At 41.6% G+C, this 14,452-nt stretch overlaps 1 protein-coding gene across 4 annotated transcripts in view; it reads right to left on the bottom strand.

The window, feature by feature from the left end:
• The window catches only part of TANC2 (tetratricopeptide repeat, ankyrin repeat and coiled-coil containing 2), a 785,323-nt gene that overhangs the window by 144,854 nt on the left and 626,017 nt on the right, over nucleotides 1-14,452 (bottom strand). For all 4 annotated transcript variants that reach the window (XM_053699768.1, XM_053699765.1, XM_053699775.1 and 1 more), the window contains 3 exons: nucleotides 13,493-13,620; nucleotides 12,037-12,268; nucleotides 92-258 (listed from right to left, as the gene is read on the bottom strand). In XM_053699768.1, the coding sequence (XP_053555743.1) occupies nucleotides 92-258; nucleotides 12,037-12,268; nucleotides 13,493-13,620 (527 nt within the window). The remainder of the gene's footprint in view (nucleotides 1-91; nucleotides 259-12,036; nucleotides 12,269-13,492; nucleotides 13,621-14,452) is intronic.

Raw genomic sequence — 14,452 nt, 5'->3', positions numbered from 1 at the left:
TTATTAATTAAAAATATATTTACTAATTAACGATAAAAGTAAAACATAACACGACCTTGCAAACTTCCAGTATAGTAGTGAGTTTCCTTACCTGTAGAGTGGTCCGCACTGTTACAATAAGTTTCAACCAGTGGGGAAATTTTCCAATCATCTTGCTAAGGAAGGACACAATAGTATCTCCATAATCTGGTTTGTGAAACTCGGCCTCATTCAACCCGTCTATTAGGATAATATAATCTTCATCTGGGATCTTCCTATCTGTGGAGCCAATGAGTGAGAAGTATAGGCAAGCAACAGAGAAAACATTTGGATAAGTGACAAAATGTGATTTGTACGTAGAAGTATACTATAAGCACCAGAAAGCTAATGGCAACATGGTAATGATGCTACCACACCTTGGAACTAAAAAGGGACACACAAGTCAAAATTAAAGGGACACTGAACCCAAATTTTTTCTTTCGTGATTCAGATAGAGCATGCAATTTTAAGCAACTTTCCAATTTACTCCTATTTTCAATTTTTCTTATTTCTCTTACTATCTTTATTTGAAAAAGAAGGCATTTTAAGCTAAGGAGCCAGATATTTTTTGGTTCAGACCCTGGACAGCACTTGTTTATTGGATGGTGAATTTATCCACCAATCAGCAAGAATAACCCAGGTTGTTTACCAAAAATGGTCCGGCATCTAAACTTACATTCTTGCTTTTCAAATAAAGATACCAAGATGAATGAAGAAAATTTGATAATAGGAGTAAATTAGAAAGTTGCTTAAAATGGCATGCTCTATCTGAATCATGAAAGAAAAAAAAATGGGTTCAGTGTCCCTTTAAACTTTCATGATTCAGATAGAGCTTGCAATTTTAAAAAACTTTTCAATTTACTTCCATTAACAAAATGTGGACAGTCTTTTTATATTTACACTTCTTGAGTCACCAGCTCCTACCGAGCATGTGCAAGAATTCACAAAATATAAACGTATATATGCATTTGTGATTTGCTGATGCTGTCACGTGATACAGGAGGAATGGAAATAGACATAACTTTGAAATTTGTCAGAAAAAACAAAATTTGTGCTTACCTGATAAATTTCTTTCTTTCCGGATATGGAGAGTCCACAACCTCATTCCATTACTAGTGGGAATATCACTCCTGGTCAGCAGGAGGAGGCAAAGAGCACCACAGCAAAGCTGTTAAGTGTCACTCCCCTACCCATAATCCCCAGTCATTCAACCGAAGGGAAATGGAAAAGGAATAACACAAAGGTGTAGAGGTGCCTGACGTTTAGTCAAAAATAAATGTCTAAATAAAGGGTGGGGTCGTGTACTCTCCATATCCGGAAAGAAAGAAATGTATCAGGTAAGCATACATTTTGTTTTCTTTCCTAAAATATGGAGACTCCACAACGTCATTCAATTACTAGTGGGAACCAATACCCAAGCTAGAGGACACAGAATGAACAGGAAAGGAGAACAAAACAGGCAGACCTAAACAGACGGCACCACCGCTTGAAGAACCTTTCTTACTTCTCAACCAGAGGGAAAGCGAAGTAGCCTTCTGACCCTTACGCTTTCCTAAGAAACAAACAAACAGGGCAGAAGACTGGAGAAAATCCTTAGTCGTCTGTAGGGAGAATTTTAGAGCACGCACAACATCCAAGTTGTGCAACAGACGTTCTTTATAAGGAGGATTGGGACAGAGAGAAGAAACAACAATTTCCTGATTAATATTTCTATCCGAAACCACTTCAGGAAGAAACCCCAATTTAGTACGAAGAACCGCCTTATCCGCATGAAAGATAAGGTAAGGTGAATCACACTGCAAAGCCGAGGGTTCCTAAACTTTCCGAGCAGAAGAGATAGGAATAAGAAACAAAACCTTCCAAGATAGCAACTTAATATCTATGGAATGCATTGGCTCAAACAGAGTCTGCTGCAAAACTTTAAGAACAAGATTAAGGCTCCAAGGAGGAGCAACAGTTTTTAAACACAGTCCTGATTCTGACCAGGGCCTGACAAAAAAATGTAACATCTGTCACATCTGCCAGATGCTTGTATAACAAAATAGATAATGCAGAAATCTGACCTTTCAGAGAACTGACTGAAAACCGTTTCTATAAATTATAGAAAATTAAATTAACACTTTATTAACAAATATGCAAAAACAAACATTACCATAGGTAGATACTATAGTTCAAAAAGAGTCTGGGTATAATTCCTTCCAGTCCCCACAAATAGGATTTAAGCAATACAGTATCTATCTACAATTTAAAAAAAGATACTATAAAGGCCATAAAGAAACGTGGGAATTCCACTACCAGTTTCTATGAGTCAGTTGCCTTTAAATAGCATCTATATTAAAAAATAAGGGCTATAGAGTCTGTAATGGCGTGTAATTATAATCAGCTTGTATTAGAAAAATCAAAAAAGGTAGGGTGCTTAGTGATTCACAATCAATCCAATTCCCAACAGTATTCACACTGTCTATAAAGCTGTGCGCTCAAAGGCGACCTCCTACCTGCGTACCGCTCTGATTTAACAGAGTCGGCCGATTTCTGACTGAATTCCCTATACAGTATACAATATCTATATGTCACACACACATCGCAGCATACAATTCTTATGTACAATACTACCGGTCATTATCATTATCCTCTTAGTCTATATCAGTAAAAAGAGGTGACCCTGTTTGTAGTGGATATAGACTAAGAGGATAATGATAATGACCGGTAGTATTGTACATAAGAATTGTATGCTGCGATGTGTGTGTGACATATAGATATTGTATATAGGGAATTCAGTCAGAAATCGGCCGACTCTGTTAAATCAGAGCGGTACGCAGGTAGGAGGTCGCCTTTGAGCGCACAGCTTTATAGACAGTGTGAATACTGTTGGGAATTGGATTGATTGTGAATCACTAAGCACCCTACCTTTTTTGATTTTTCTAATACAAGCTGATTATAATTACACGCCATTACAGACTCTATAGCCCTTATTTTTTAATATAGATGCTATTTAAAGGCAACTGACTCATAGAAACTGGTAGTGGAATTCCCATGTTTCTTTATGGCCTTTATAGTATCTTTTTTTAAATTGTAGATAGATACTGTATTGCTTAAATCCTATTTGTGGGGACTGGAAGGAATTATACCCAGACTCTTTTTGAACTATAGTATCTACCTATGGTAATGTTTGTTTTTGCATATTTGTTAATAAAGTGTTAATTTAATTTTCTATAATTTATTCTAATAATGAGTGTATAATTCTACACTTGGCTTAAATGCCAAAATCCCCCCATTCTCCCTAAACTATAACATGAAAACCGTTTCTCCAGACCTTCCTGGAGAAAAGACAAAATTCTAGGAATCCTGACCCTACTCAAAGAGTAGCCCTTAGATTCATACCAATAAAGGTATTTACGCCATACCTTATGGCAAATTTTTCGAGTAACAGGCTTACGAGTCTGGATCATGGTCTCAATGACCGACTCAGAAAACATAACATAACATAACTAAGCGTTCAATCTCCAAGCAGTCAGCTTCAGAGAAACAAGATTTGGATGGAGGAATGGACCCCGAGTTAGAAGGTCCTTCCTCAGAAGAAACCTCCAAGGTGGCAGAGATGACATCTTCCCTAGGTCTGCATACCAGATCCTGCGAGGCTATGCAGGAGCTATTAGAATTACAGATGCTCTCTCTTGTTTGATACGTGCAATAACTTGTGGAAGGAACGCAAACGTTGGAAACAAGTATGCTAGACCAAAATCCCAAGGAACCGCCAGAGCATCTATCAGAGCGGCCTGAGGATCTCTTGACCTTGAACCGTACCTTTGAAGCTTAGCGTTGTGCTGAGACATCATCAGATCCAACTCCGGCAGCCCCCATTTGAGGGTTAACCTGGAGAACACCTCCGGATGTAGAGCCCACTACCCGGGATGAAATGTCTGTCTGCTCAGGAAATCCGCTTCCCAGTTGTCCACTCCAAGAATGTGGATGGCAGCTAGACAACAATTGTGAGCTTCCCCCACTGAATAATCCGTGACACCTCCTTCATGGCTAAGAAACTCCGAGTTCCTCCCTGGTGGTTGATGTAAGCCACTGAGGTGATGTTGTCCGACTGAAACCTGATAAACTGGGCTAAAGACACATGAGGCCAAGCCATCAGAGCATTGAAAATCGGTCTCAACTCTAAGATGTTTATTGGGAGACCAGACTCCTCCCAAGTCCATAGTCCCTGCACCTTTAACGATTCCCAGACTGCTCCCCAGCCTAGCAGGCTGGCGTCCGTGGTCACAATCACCTAGGAAGGTCTCCGGAAGCATGTTCCCTGAGACAGATGCTCCTGAGCAAGCCACCATGGGAGAGAGTCTCTTGTTGTCTGGTCTAGATCTATCCTCTGAGACAGACCTGAATGGTCTCCGTTCCATTGTCTGAGCATGCATAAATGCAGAGCTCTCAAATGGAATCTAACAAAGGGAATGATGTCCATAGAAGCAGCCATCAGACCAATTACCTCCATACATTAAGCTACTGATGGTCGAACAGTAGACTGAAGAGAGAGACAAGAGGAATCTTGGATTTTCTGACCTCTGTCAGAAAATGTTTCATAGATAGGAAATCTATTATGGTTCCTATGAAAACCACCCTTGTAGCTGGAACAAGGGAACTCTTCTCCAGATTCACTTTCCATCCGTGGGAATGTAGAAAAGACAACAAGATCTCTGTATGAGAGTTTGCTTGTTGAAAAGATGGTGCCTGAACCAATATGTCGTACTGGAACATTAACAATCACTCCCAGGGAGAAAAGGTCCTGAACGCAGTTCAAGAAAGCCTCTCTTTTTACCTGGTCTGCAGATAATCTTGAGAGGAGGAATCTGCCCCTGGGAGGGAAAGTTTTGAATTCTATTTTGTAACCCAGAGATATGTCCAAAGCCCAAGGATCAGGGACATCTCATATCCACGCTTGACAAAACAGGGAAATTCTGCCCCCCACTTGATCGAATCCCGGATCAGGGGCCGACCCTTCATGCTGACTTAGACTCAGCCGAGGGTTTCTTTGCTGGTTTCCTCTTATTCCAAGATTGACTGGGTTTCCAAGAGGACTTGGACTATTCCTGCTTGGAAGAGGGAGAGGACAACTTTTGACCTTTGAAGTTACGAAAGGAACAAAAACTACTTTGACGTCCTTTAGGTCTGTTCTTCTTGTCTTGTGGTAGAAAAGACCCTTTTCCACCCGTAATATGAGAAATTATTTCTGCCAGACCAGGTCCAAACAAGGTCTTACACTTGAAAGGAAGCGCCAGAAGCTTGGACTTGGAGGTAACATCAGCTGACCAAGATTTTAGCCACAAAGCCCTGCGGACTAAGACAATGAAGCCAGACATAAAGGAATTGGCTAGTTTGAAAGCCTTAATCCTGTCTTGGATCTCCTCCAACGGAGTCTCTACTAAAATGGATTCAGAAAAGGCGTTGCACCAATAAGATGCCGCACTTGCTACTGTGGCAATACAAACTGCAGGTTGCCATTGAAGACCTTGATGGACATACATCTTTTTCAAATAAGCCTCCAGCATTTTGTCCATGGGATTCTTAAAGGAGCAGCTATCCTCTATAGGGATCGTAGTTCTCTAAGCCAGAGTAGAAATAGCCCCTTCTACTTTAGGCACCGTGCACCATGAATCTTTAATGGAGTCAGCAACAGGAAATATCTTTTTTTTTAATTTTTTTTTTTATATTTTTATTTTTATTGAGGTTTCAACAGACAAATCACAAGATAAAAAGGGAGTACAACATACTCAGTTAGTAAATACAAAGAATTTCAAGTACTATACAATATTGAGTGTATACAGGTAATCCAAAAAACAAGAAAATAAGCATTAGTAAACCATTCTAATGTAAAATGGTGATTTGCCACATTAAGTGTGAACCTTCTATTAAGCTCAGGAGGCCACTCTTGGACCTCACACATAAGTAGTATAAACCAGTAGGAAATATCTTTTTAAAGACGGGAGACGGGGGGAAAGGTATCCCTGGCTTCTCCCATTCCTGTGAAATAATCTCTGTCACACGGTCTGGAACAGGAAACACTTCCACAGAGGAAGGAACATCATAGTATTTATTAAGTTTACTAGACTTCAAAGGATTGAAAACAACAGAAGTATCGGAGTTGTCCAAAGTAGCCAATACCTCCTTTAACAGTACACAAAGGTGTTCAAGCTTAAATCTGAAATTTACTTCTTCAGTATCAGATGAAGGAATAATACTGTCCAAATCTGAGATTTCACCCTCAGAGGCTACTAGGGAACAAGGAACAGTAGGAGAAATATCAGGATGAAAAAAGGTGCCAGAAGAACAAAGATTTCTCTACCGCCCTATAGATAAAGCACGGGCGGGAGCTGTGGACTCTTCCTGTCAGAAGGAAAGAAAATGATTAGGTAAGCATAATTTATGTTTTTCTTCTTAAACGGGAAGAGTCCACAGCAGCATTCATTACTTTTGAGAAAACAATACCCAAGCTAGAGGACACTGGATGCAAACAAAGGGTGGGTACAAAAAAGGCAGCTCCTTCGAAATGTACCACAGCCTGAAATTACTCAACACCCCACAAAAACTACATATGACAAGGGAAAAACCGGAAGCCCGGTAACCACTTATCAGTCACGCAACCTGCAAAGCCGTGCTAGAGACCACTCAGAACCAGAGTCTGCTGAGCAAAAAGGCTTCCGAGGAGTCAGCCCTGCGGCACTCAACTCCCACAGAAAACATTTCTGACCTAAAAAAAAAAAAACTCCATCAACCCCCAAGAGGAAGAGTAGAGGAACCCAGAAGAGATCCGAAGAACCATCCAATACGGGCTCAAGACAAACTGGTCAAAAATCCCTATCTACCCCCGAGAGGGAGAATAGAAGACCCCATGAGATAGACAAAAGGCCCCATTCAGCTAGAGCAACCCGAGGTTGCAACAGGACCACTGTCCAGGGAAACAAATTCCTTAAGAGGACAAGGACCAGAAGTTAGGTCCATAGTCAGGAGAAAACGTCACTAGGATGACCGGAAAGTAACCCTCATATTACTGACACAGCACCATACCAACCATGGTGTTCCAGAAAACCGTGAGTTCCCCCTTGCAACCTAGACAAGTCAAAACCTGTCAGGCTAGACAAGCATAGACAAGCAGAGACAGAAAAACTGTCCTAGCAGCTAAAAAGAGAGCTCTCCAAGAGGGCATAGAGCCACCTGTGAGCAAAACTCACGATGACCAATCACCAGGCAGCAAAGCTGTCCTGACCCCTCGTGGGACAAATCCCACAGAGGAGTGCAGAAACATCTCGACAACAGCTCCTTCCAAAGAGCATTCCAATCCGACAGCAGACACAGCCAGTAGAGAGATGGGCACAAAGAGTCCCATCATTAAAGAGGAGGACAGATTCAATACCAGCAAATGGTCCATACTGCAAAAAGCAGACTGATCTCCGGCCTTCCTTCCAGGATAACGGTCCCAGCCCAAAAGAGAAAGACCGAAAACTAGAGTCTCAGACCTTTGGAAGAAAAATGATGCATCTACGAGGATTCAAATCTCCAGAGTAGAACCCTGACCAAACTGGTAGGTTCTCCTGAACCATGACAGGAACCTCATGCTCGGGTCCAAGGACCCCTACATAGCAGCCTTCCATAAAGAAGGAACACTCCTCAAGGGAAGAAGTACTCTGACCCACAGCATTCCAATACCAGAATCCATTCCATGAGTCTGAGAATGCAAGAGAGGGAAAAAAAAAAACCTATGAGGCGAAAAAACAAAAGGACCCACGGGTCCTTCAGATACTGAGGTACCTCCCAATCCAGGAGAACACATTAAAACCCTTTCCTCACCCTAGGTGAGAAGAAGAGGATTAGGCAATGGTAACCACCCTACCAATAGAGGAAAAACCCCAATATTGTCAGTCCAGTTGGTACCACAACTGGAGCCTACCAGAAATATCAGATGTCCCAGCAGACAAGTAGGGATCCGTCAGAAACCTCAAACTAAAGCCTCAGGCTGATGTAAATTTTCCATGAGAGTCAGAAACATCCCCCCACTCCAAAGAGACACGGGGGAAAACCGAACCCTAAGGTTAAACAGGACCATCCATATCCTTTCCAGGCAAGAGACATGGTCCTAAGCCAGAGTCCTCAAAAAAACGTAAACAAACTGAAGATCTAAGCTCCTGAGGAACCCATAAGCTGCCTCCTATGGTTAAATCCTTAGGTGTAAAGAACCTATCAACATCCACAAACCCAGTGAACTGAAAAAGACTCCCCACCGGTTTAGAAAAAGGGCAACCAGTACCCCTGGATCACAAGGTAATCCATGTAGACAGGCCTAACAACCTGACCCACACACTGGAGAATATAAATGGTCAATTTCCAGACCCAAACAAGCGAAAAGACTGCAACTGGCCCCAGACCTCCTACCCTTAAGCCTGAAGGGCTAGATCTGTAATAAGATCGACGGATAGCATCCGAGAGTCTAAAGACCATGGTAAGACAAGGAGAAGTTCTTATCTCCCGACATCCCTGAAATGGAATAACATCGGGAGCCTTGCAGCTCCTTGTAGAAAGGCAGGGTAGCCCCTGCACTCTACGTACTAGAGCAAACGAAACAGTGAGAAAAAAGGAAGAAGGACATGCCCGCACTTCCAGAACAAAGGACCCAACCCACGGGAGGGAAGCAATATCACCACCGCAAAAGGAATGCGACTAGGCCACAGAGTTGTCATCCAGAGATACCGCAAGTGAAGAAGCAAATCTTCCACCAGATACTAGACTTCCAGAAGCCAATCCCATTTTCAGACTCCAAAGGAATCAAACCTACAATTCCGAGGCCCCAGGGACCCTAGGAACCACAATGAAGCTGAAAAAAAAAAGGTCACGCATCACAAGCAAGAGTGCCAGAAAAAAACCAACTTATATCGGAGCTCACAACCTTCCTTCTGGAAGCATTGGATCTATGCCCCAGGCCACATACTTCGTAATAGGATCCGAGTCCATAATACTGAGCCATAAGAGACATTCTCTCTTTATTTTTATTTTTTTTAAATCCGACAGGAGCACTACAAGGGTGGCAAGAAAACAGTAGACATCGCCCGACCAGTACCTGCCTGGTACAAGAACACTCCAGAACTCTCTAAGGTCCAAGAAAAATCAACCCGAAGGTTCGATAATATGAACTAAAAAACATAACCTCGGTCTTAACCAAAGTGCACAAAGTGCCCATGCGACCACAAAATCGCAAGTATCAGTTCCACAGAAAGAACATTCCCAGAACGGAAGTTATATCAGACGTGAGCTTATACAAACAAATCAAATACATCCTATCCAGATTAAAAAATAAAAGTAAGGCAGCACCCGTGGGTGAATGCCCAAGGAAAAAAGGTACGCCAACCGGACCAGTCGATCAGAGGCCCCCTTCACCCAAGCTCAGAACAGGAACCGATACATAAAAGAAAGAAAAATGGAGATGTCAAAGGAGATTAGCTTTATCCCCAAGCGTCTAATCCAGTTTCCCATCCGGCATCTAAGGCCTCGGATCCCTCTGCCCACTAGGACTGGGATCCTCTAGCCATCCCAAAACATGTCGTAGTAGAACACAAAGACGTGCCAACCTATAAAGGAAGGCAAAATTATCCCTCGCCGGATCGACAAAAGACTCCAGCTCCAAAGTTGTGGCCCCTGAAGCCTCAGAGACCCATGCTTCCCCAGGAGGCCGAACTGATTTGGGCAATCCCACGCCCGACGGGCCCTGGTTGACAGAACACAGACAGTATCTTAAAAATATTTTACTTGGGAGATACAAATGAGCCAGGGCCATAGATATGGCCATGCGGAACCATGCCGTAACCTCTGGAGGAAACAAGCCACCCTCCGGAGGAGTAAAGGCCATAGGGACACCTGCTTGTGCAGCAAAGGAAAGTTCTGGGACCCGTGCCTCACAGGACCTAGAATCCTTGTGGGGGCGTATGGGTCAATGCACTCTGAGGACCCTGAATCGGGAGAAGAGAGTACTCTGGAACGGCAATCGGAACATAACTGATGGGCATGGATAACATGGGCCATTTCATATTCATCATAAGACGCATTTTCCGCATCTGAGACATCCATGTCTAAAAAATAAGAATCCTCCATCTTGGGATTACAAAAATGACAAACACTAACTGGAACCTTTTTTACACCCCAAATAGCTGGGGCACTCACCACCTCCTGTGAACCAGACAACCAACGAGCAAACTCTCTCTGTCGCCACAAAGTCAGCATACGGAAGTGAAAAACAACGTAACCGCACCCGGTCATGAGGTGCACCGTGCAAGTCATAAAAAGAGCGCCAATTAATTAAAGATGGCGTCAATTAATGATAAGGCCGAAATGTTCCAAAAAGCCATGAGCCTAAAGTATTACTACACATCAGCAGATAGAACCACATAACAAACATGATTAAAGTCCCCCCTGTTCAATAACCCCCCTCAGAGGATATTAACCCATGATTCCTATTTTAAGATAAAAGGAGTCCCACTGGGACCCTACCTTCTCGTTAACATCACACTCACATAATGAAGTAAAATTAAACGGAATCTACGCCGTGGAACAGGAACACGGCCCTTCAAGTGTGACAGATAGAAGCCTCACCTCTGACATGGACTTGAGTGAATAAAGGCAGGCAGTGAAACTCGTCAACACTGATTGCCAAGGAGCTGTTAATATGAGTCGGGATGGTTTTGCAGAAAGACTCTCCCGGCATCTCTGGACTCTAACCTTCATCCATGCTCTCGCTGAGAGGCTGACAGGACTACTTAAAACTCTAGTCCCATTTCGAAGAGTACTACCCTCCATAAGAGACTATCTCAAACTTCTGACACTTCTCTGCCAACCTCCTGTGACGAAAGGCAAAGAATAACTGGGGGATGAGGGAAGTAGGGGAGGTGTTTGAAGCCTTTGGCTGGGGTGTCTTTGCCTCCTCCTGGTGGCCAGGTTCTGAATTCCCAAAAGTAATGAATGCAGCTGTGGACTCTTGCAGTTTAAGAAGAAAAGAAAGAACAGAGTAACCAACTCTGGCTTTCTGTACCATGGGCAGCAATGTACTGGAGATAGTTCACCTCCCAATAATTCCAATTATTTCAATGATCTATCTATGCAAAACTGAAAAAATTACCTAAAAAGTTATTATTCTAAAAATGAAAAACATTATTTAAATAGATTTAACATCGGTCTTACTGACTAGTGATTTACATTGTGATTTAAATCAATTTGATTTAAATGAAATATAATTTAAAAAACTAATTAAGAAATAATTACTTTACATTTAAGTTTGTCTACCATTTTACCATATACTTTACATTCTTTTGCTTTTTTAAATATATAAACACATGCACATACACACATATATATATATATATATATATATATATACATACATACACACACATATATATACAATGCGTACATGCACACACATTTTTTTTTTAAAGCTCACATATATGGGGCTAGATTTATCAACGCCCCAACGTATACGCGCCCCTGTACGCCTCAGCTCGCCTGTGGCGGGGCGAAATTACCCGCAGGTAATTAACATTGCACACGAGCGCAATTTTGCGCTTGCGTGCAATCCCGCCCCCTGCCCGCGTACAGCCAATCACGCGCGGGCAGGAGCTGTCAATCTCCTCGGTCGAGTCCGACCGAGGAGATTGACAGCTCCTGCCCGCGCGTGATTGTCTGATACCTGATGTCTGACTCCTGACACCTGTGAGAACTTGCTGCCGCAGGGGCTTGATAAATCTAGCCCATATTGTGTCTGATAAATGTATTATGCGGGTTTAATGACACTGCACTCAAACATTCAGCCATGACGGCAGGCCTTTTTTAATTTAGCTGTTTTAAGTTTCAATTTACTTTAAAAAAAGTTTTTACTTACTGGACAAAAAAAAAATCAAAATGTAGATGCTGCTTTTCTATAGGTATAATAGTTTTATTTTGAGTTCTGTATCCCTATCAAAGCACAAAGAGGGCACCTACCTTTCCATAGGCTTTCGAGGGGCTCAAGGATGCCCCTTCGGAGCGAAGCTGCTGGGTCCTGCACACAGGAGCGTAGACTCAGTAAACTCTGCAGATGTGGTTCACGCAAAAGCTGCTCTCTATAAGCCACAAGTTGGGGAGCACGGCAAAGGAGAGCAGCAACATTGTGCACAAACTCTGGTACCAGGCAAGTATACGCATTGTCCGCTTGGCAGTAATGATAGGCCACCACCTGAGAGAAAGAATGAATATTAAAAACTTAAAAGATTCTAACCACAGGGCATCCCAAAGACTGTTTCCTTCTATGGATCAATCAATAGTCTGCCCCTTTTCTGCAGAAAGCTTATAATTAAGGGGTCAATTCTATTGTGTTTATCTGCTGTTTATTCTACTATATCAACAGTTCCAAAATGTACACATATAAGTAAATTACTTTTTTTAACCTTTAACTGAAGCAATTCAATTACTTAATCCTAATTATTTTACTGATCAGCTATGACAACAATATTACTATATGGCGTTACATGATGTGTAACTACAAAACTGACCACAGTCATAATAATTTATTCTTAAAGGGACATGAAACTTATTTTTTTCTGTCATGATTCAAATAGAGCATCTGATTTTAAGCGCTTTCCAATTTACTTCTAGTATCTAATTTGTTTTGAACTCTTGGTATTTATTGAATAGAATTCCAAGGTAGGCTCAGGAGCAACTGATTGTTGGCTGCACATAAATTCCTGTTATTGGCTCACAATATGTGTTCAGCTAGCGCCAATGTATTGCTGATCTTTAACAAAGGATACCAAGAGAATGAAGCAAATGTGTTAATAGAAGTCAATTGGACAGTAAAATGACATTATCTATCGGAATCATAAAAAGAAAAATGCTGTTTTATGTCCCTTTAATCTTTCTTCTACAGGGTATCGCACAAAAGGCTCAATCCCAACCTGCAGGCTATTCCTGAGAAATCGGAATGACCATGTCATCAGCAGGGTTTCACTAGAAATTAGCTCAGAGATAGGATAGGTAATCTAAAACTAGTTTCATTTTTAGGTCAGGCAATGCGGGGAAATGCAGAGGCTGCTTTTCCTGGAAACAGGTCAAACTCACGTTTTGATTTATTTAAAAAATGTGACAGATTATCCTACTAGACAGAGTCCATTCTATACTAGACTGAAATAGTAACTCACACTGCCCTGCTAAAAACAAGCAGTCCTTTCTTCCTTAGCATGATTCAGAAATTGTCACCACAGAGTAACAAATACAGCCCCCAAAAATTGCAGTGCGCCCTAATATATATATATATATATAGATACACACACACACATATATATATATATATATACACACACATAAATATATATATATATATATATATATATATATACACACACACACTGTGGCATAGCAAGGTGTATTCACTTCACAGTCCCAAGAAATATTTTCCCAGTACCTGTGCTGCTATCCTCCTCATGGCTTCCTCTTGTCGGCGACGCATTTCTGGTGTGCCAGGGCAGCTACCGCTGGAAATGCTGGAATGAGTCTGCCCTGTTTGAGTCAGGTCATGGTTTGCCTCAGAATCTGCGTGACACAGAGGAGAGCTGGTGGGTATGATTATAACTGATAGGCAGATTATGTGCTAAATGCAGAGAAAAGCTTAGGGGTTATAACGAATACAGGAGCATCAGTATAAAAGTAGCATGTAAACAGTACAGTATAGCAGACACATTCAAATAATACTTATATTGAAGAGGATGTGAGCAACACAAAAAGACAGGTTGAACCCCTCTAGTACCCCAAAAAGGGTGCTTATGATTAAATAATGTTATGTGGACTCCCCAGTTTTAGCAACTACTATCCTCCTTATGTATACTTTCTTCAGATTCATTTTGAGAACATACTAAACCCAATTTTTTTCTTTCATGATTCAGATAGATAGCAAAATCCAGTACCAGTGTGTGAATACCAAAGCAATAAGAATCATCTGAAGGTAGGGTAGATAGGTCTGGGGATCAACACAGGACCAAATAATGTTTGAAAAAGAAAGTAAAGGGAACAGTCAACTCTGAAGGGCTGATTCGCCCCAGACAACAACACTGATGAGATAGAAAGATATGAAAAGGAAGCTACTTTACATAACTATTCAAGTGGGACACATGGTAAGTTGCCAAAAGAAAGTCCCCAACATTCAAGACATGGATTCATGATATATTTTCATTTTATTAAGTATAGTTTACTTTTAAGTTAATACCTGCAATGGGATAAAATACTTTCATGTATTTTCCATCTTTTCACTTGAGAAATGTTAATCAGTTAAAAAAAAAAAATGGACCAGGAGGGACACAAACCAAAAACATTTGGGAAACACTGTTCTAGAGTCCCTGCAAGCTTAGACCGTTTCCGGGTCCAACTT

Source organism: Bombina bombina, chromosome 1 (genome assembly GCF_027579735.1).
Source record: "Bombina bombina isolate aBomBom1 chromosome 1, aBomBom1.pri, whole genome shotgun sequence".
In the NCBI taxonomy this organism is placed as follows: Eukaryota; Metazoa; Chordata; class Amphibia; order Anura; family Bombinatoridae; genus Bombina; species Bombina bombina.
This window is presented reverse-complemented; position numbering and strand designations above follow the sequence as displayed.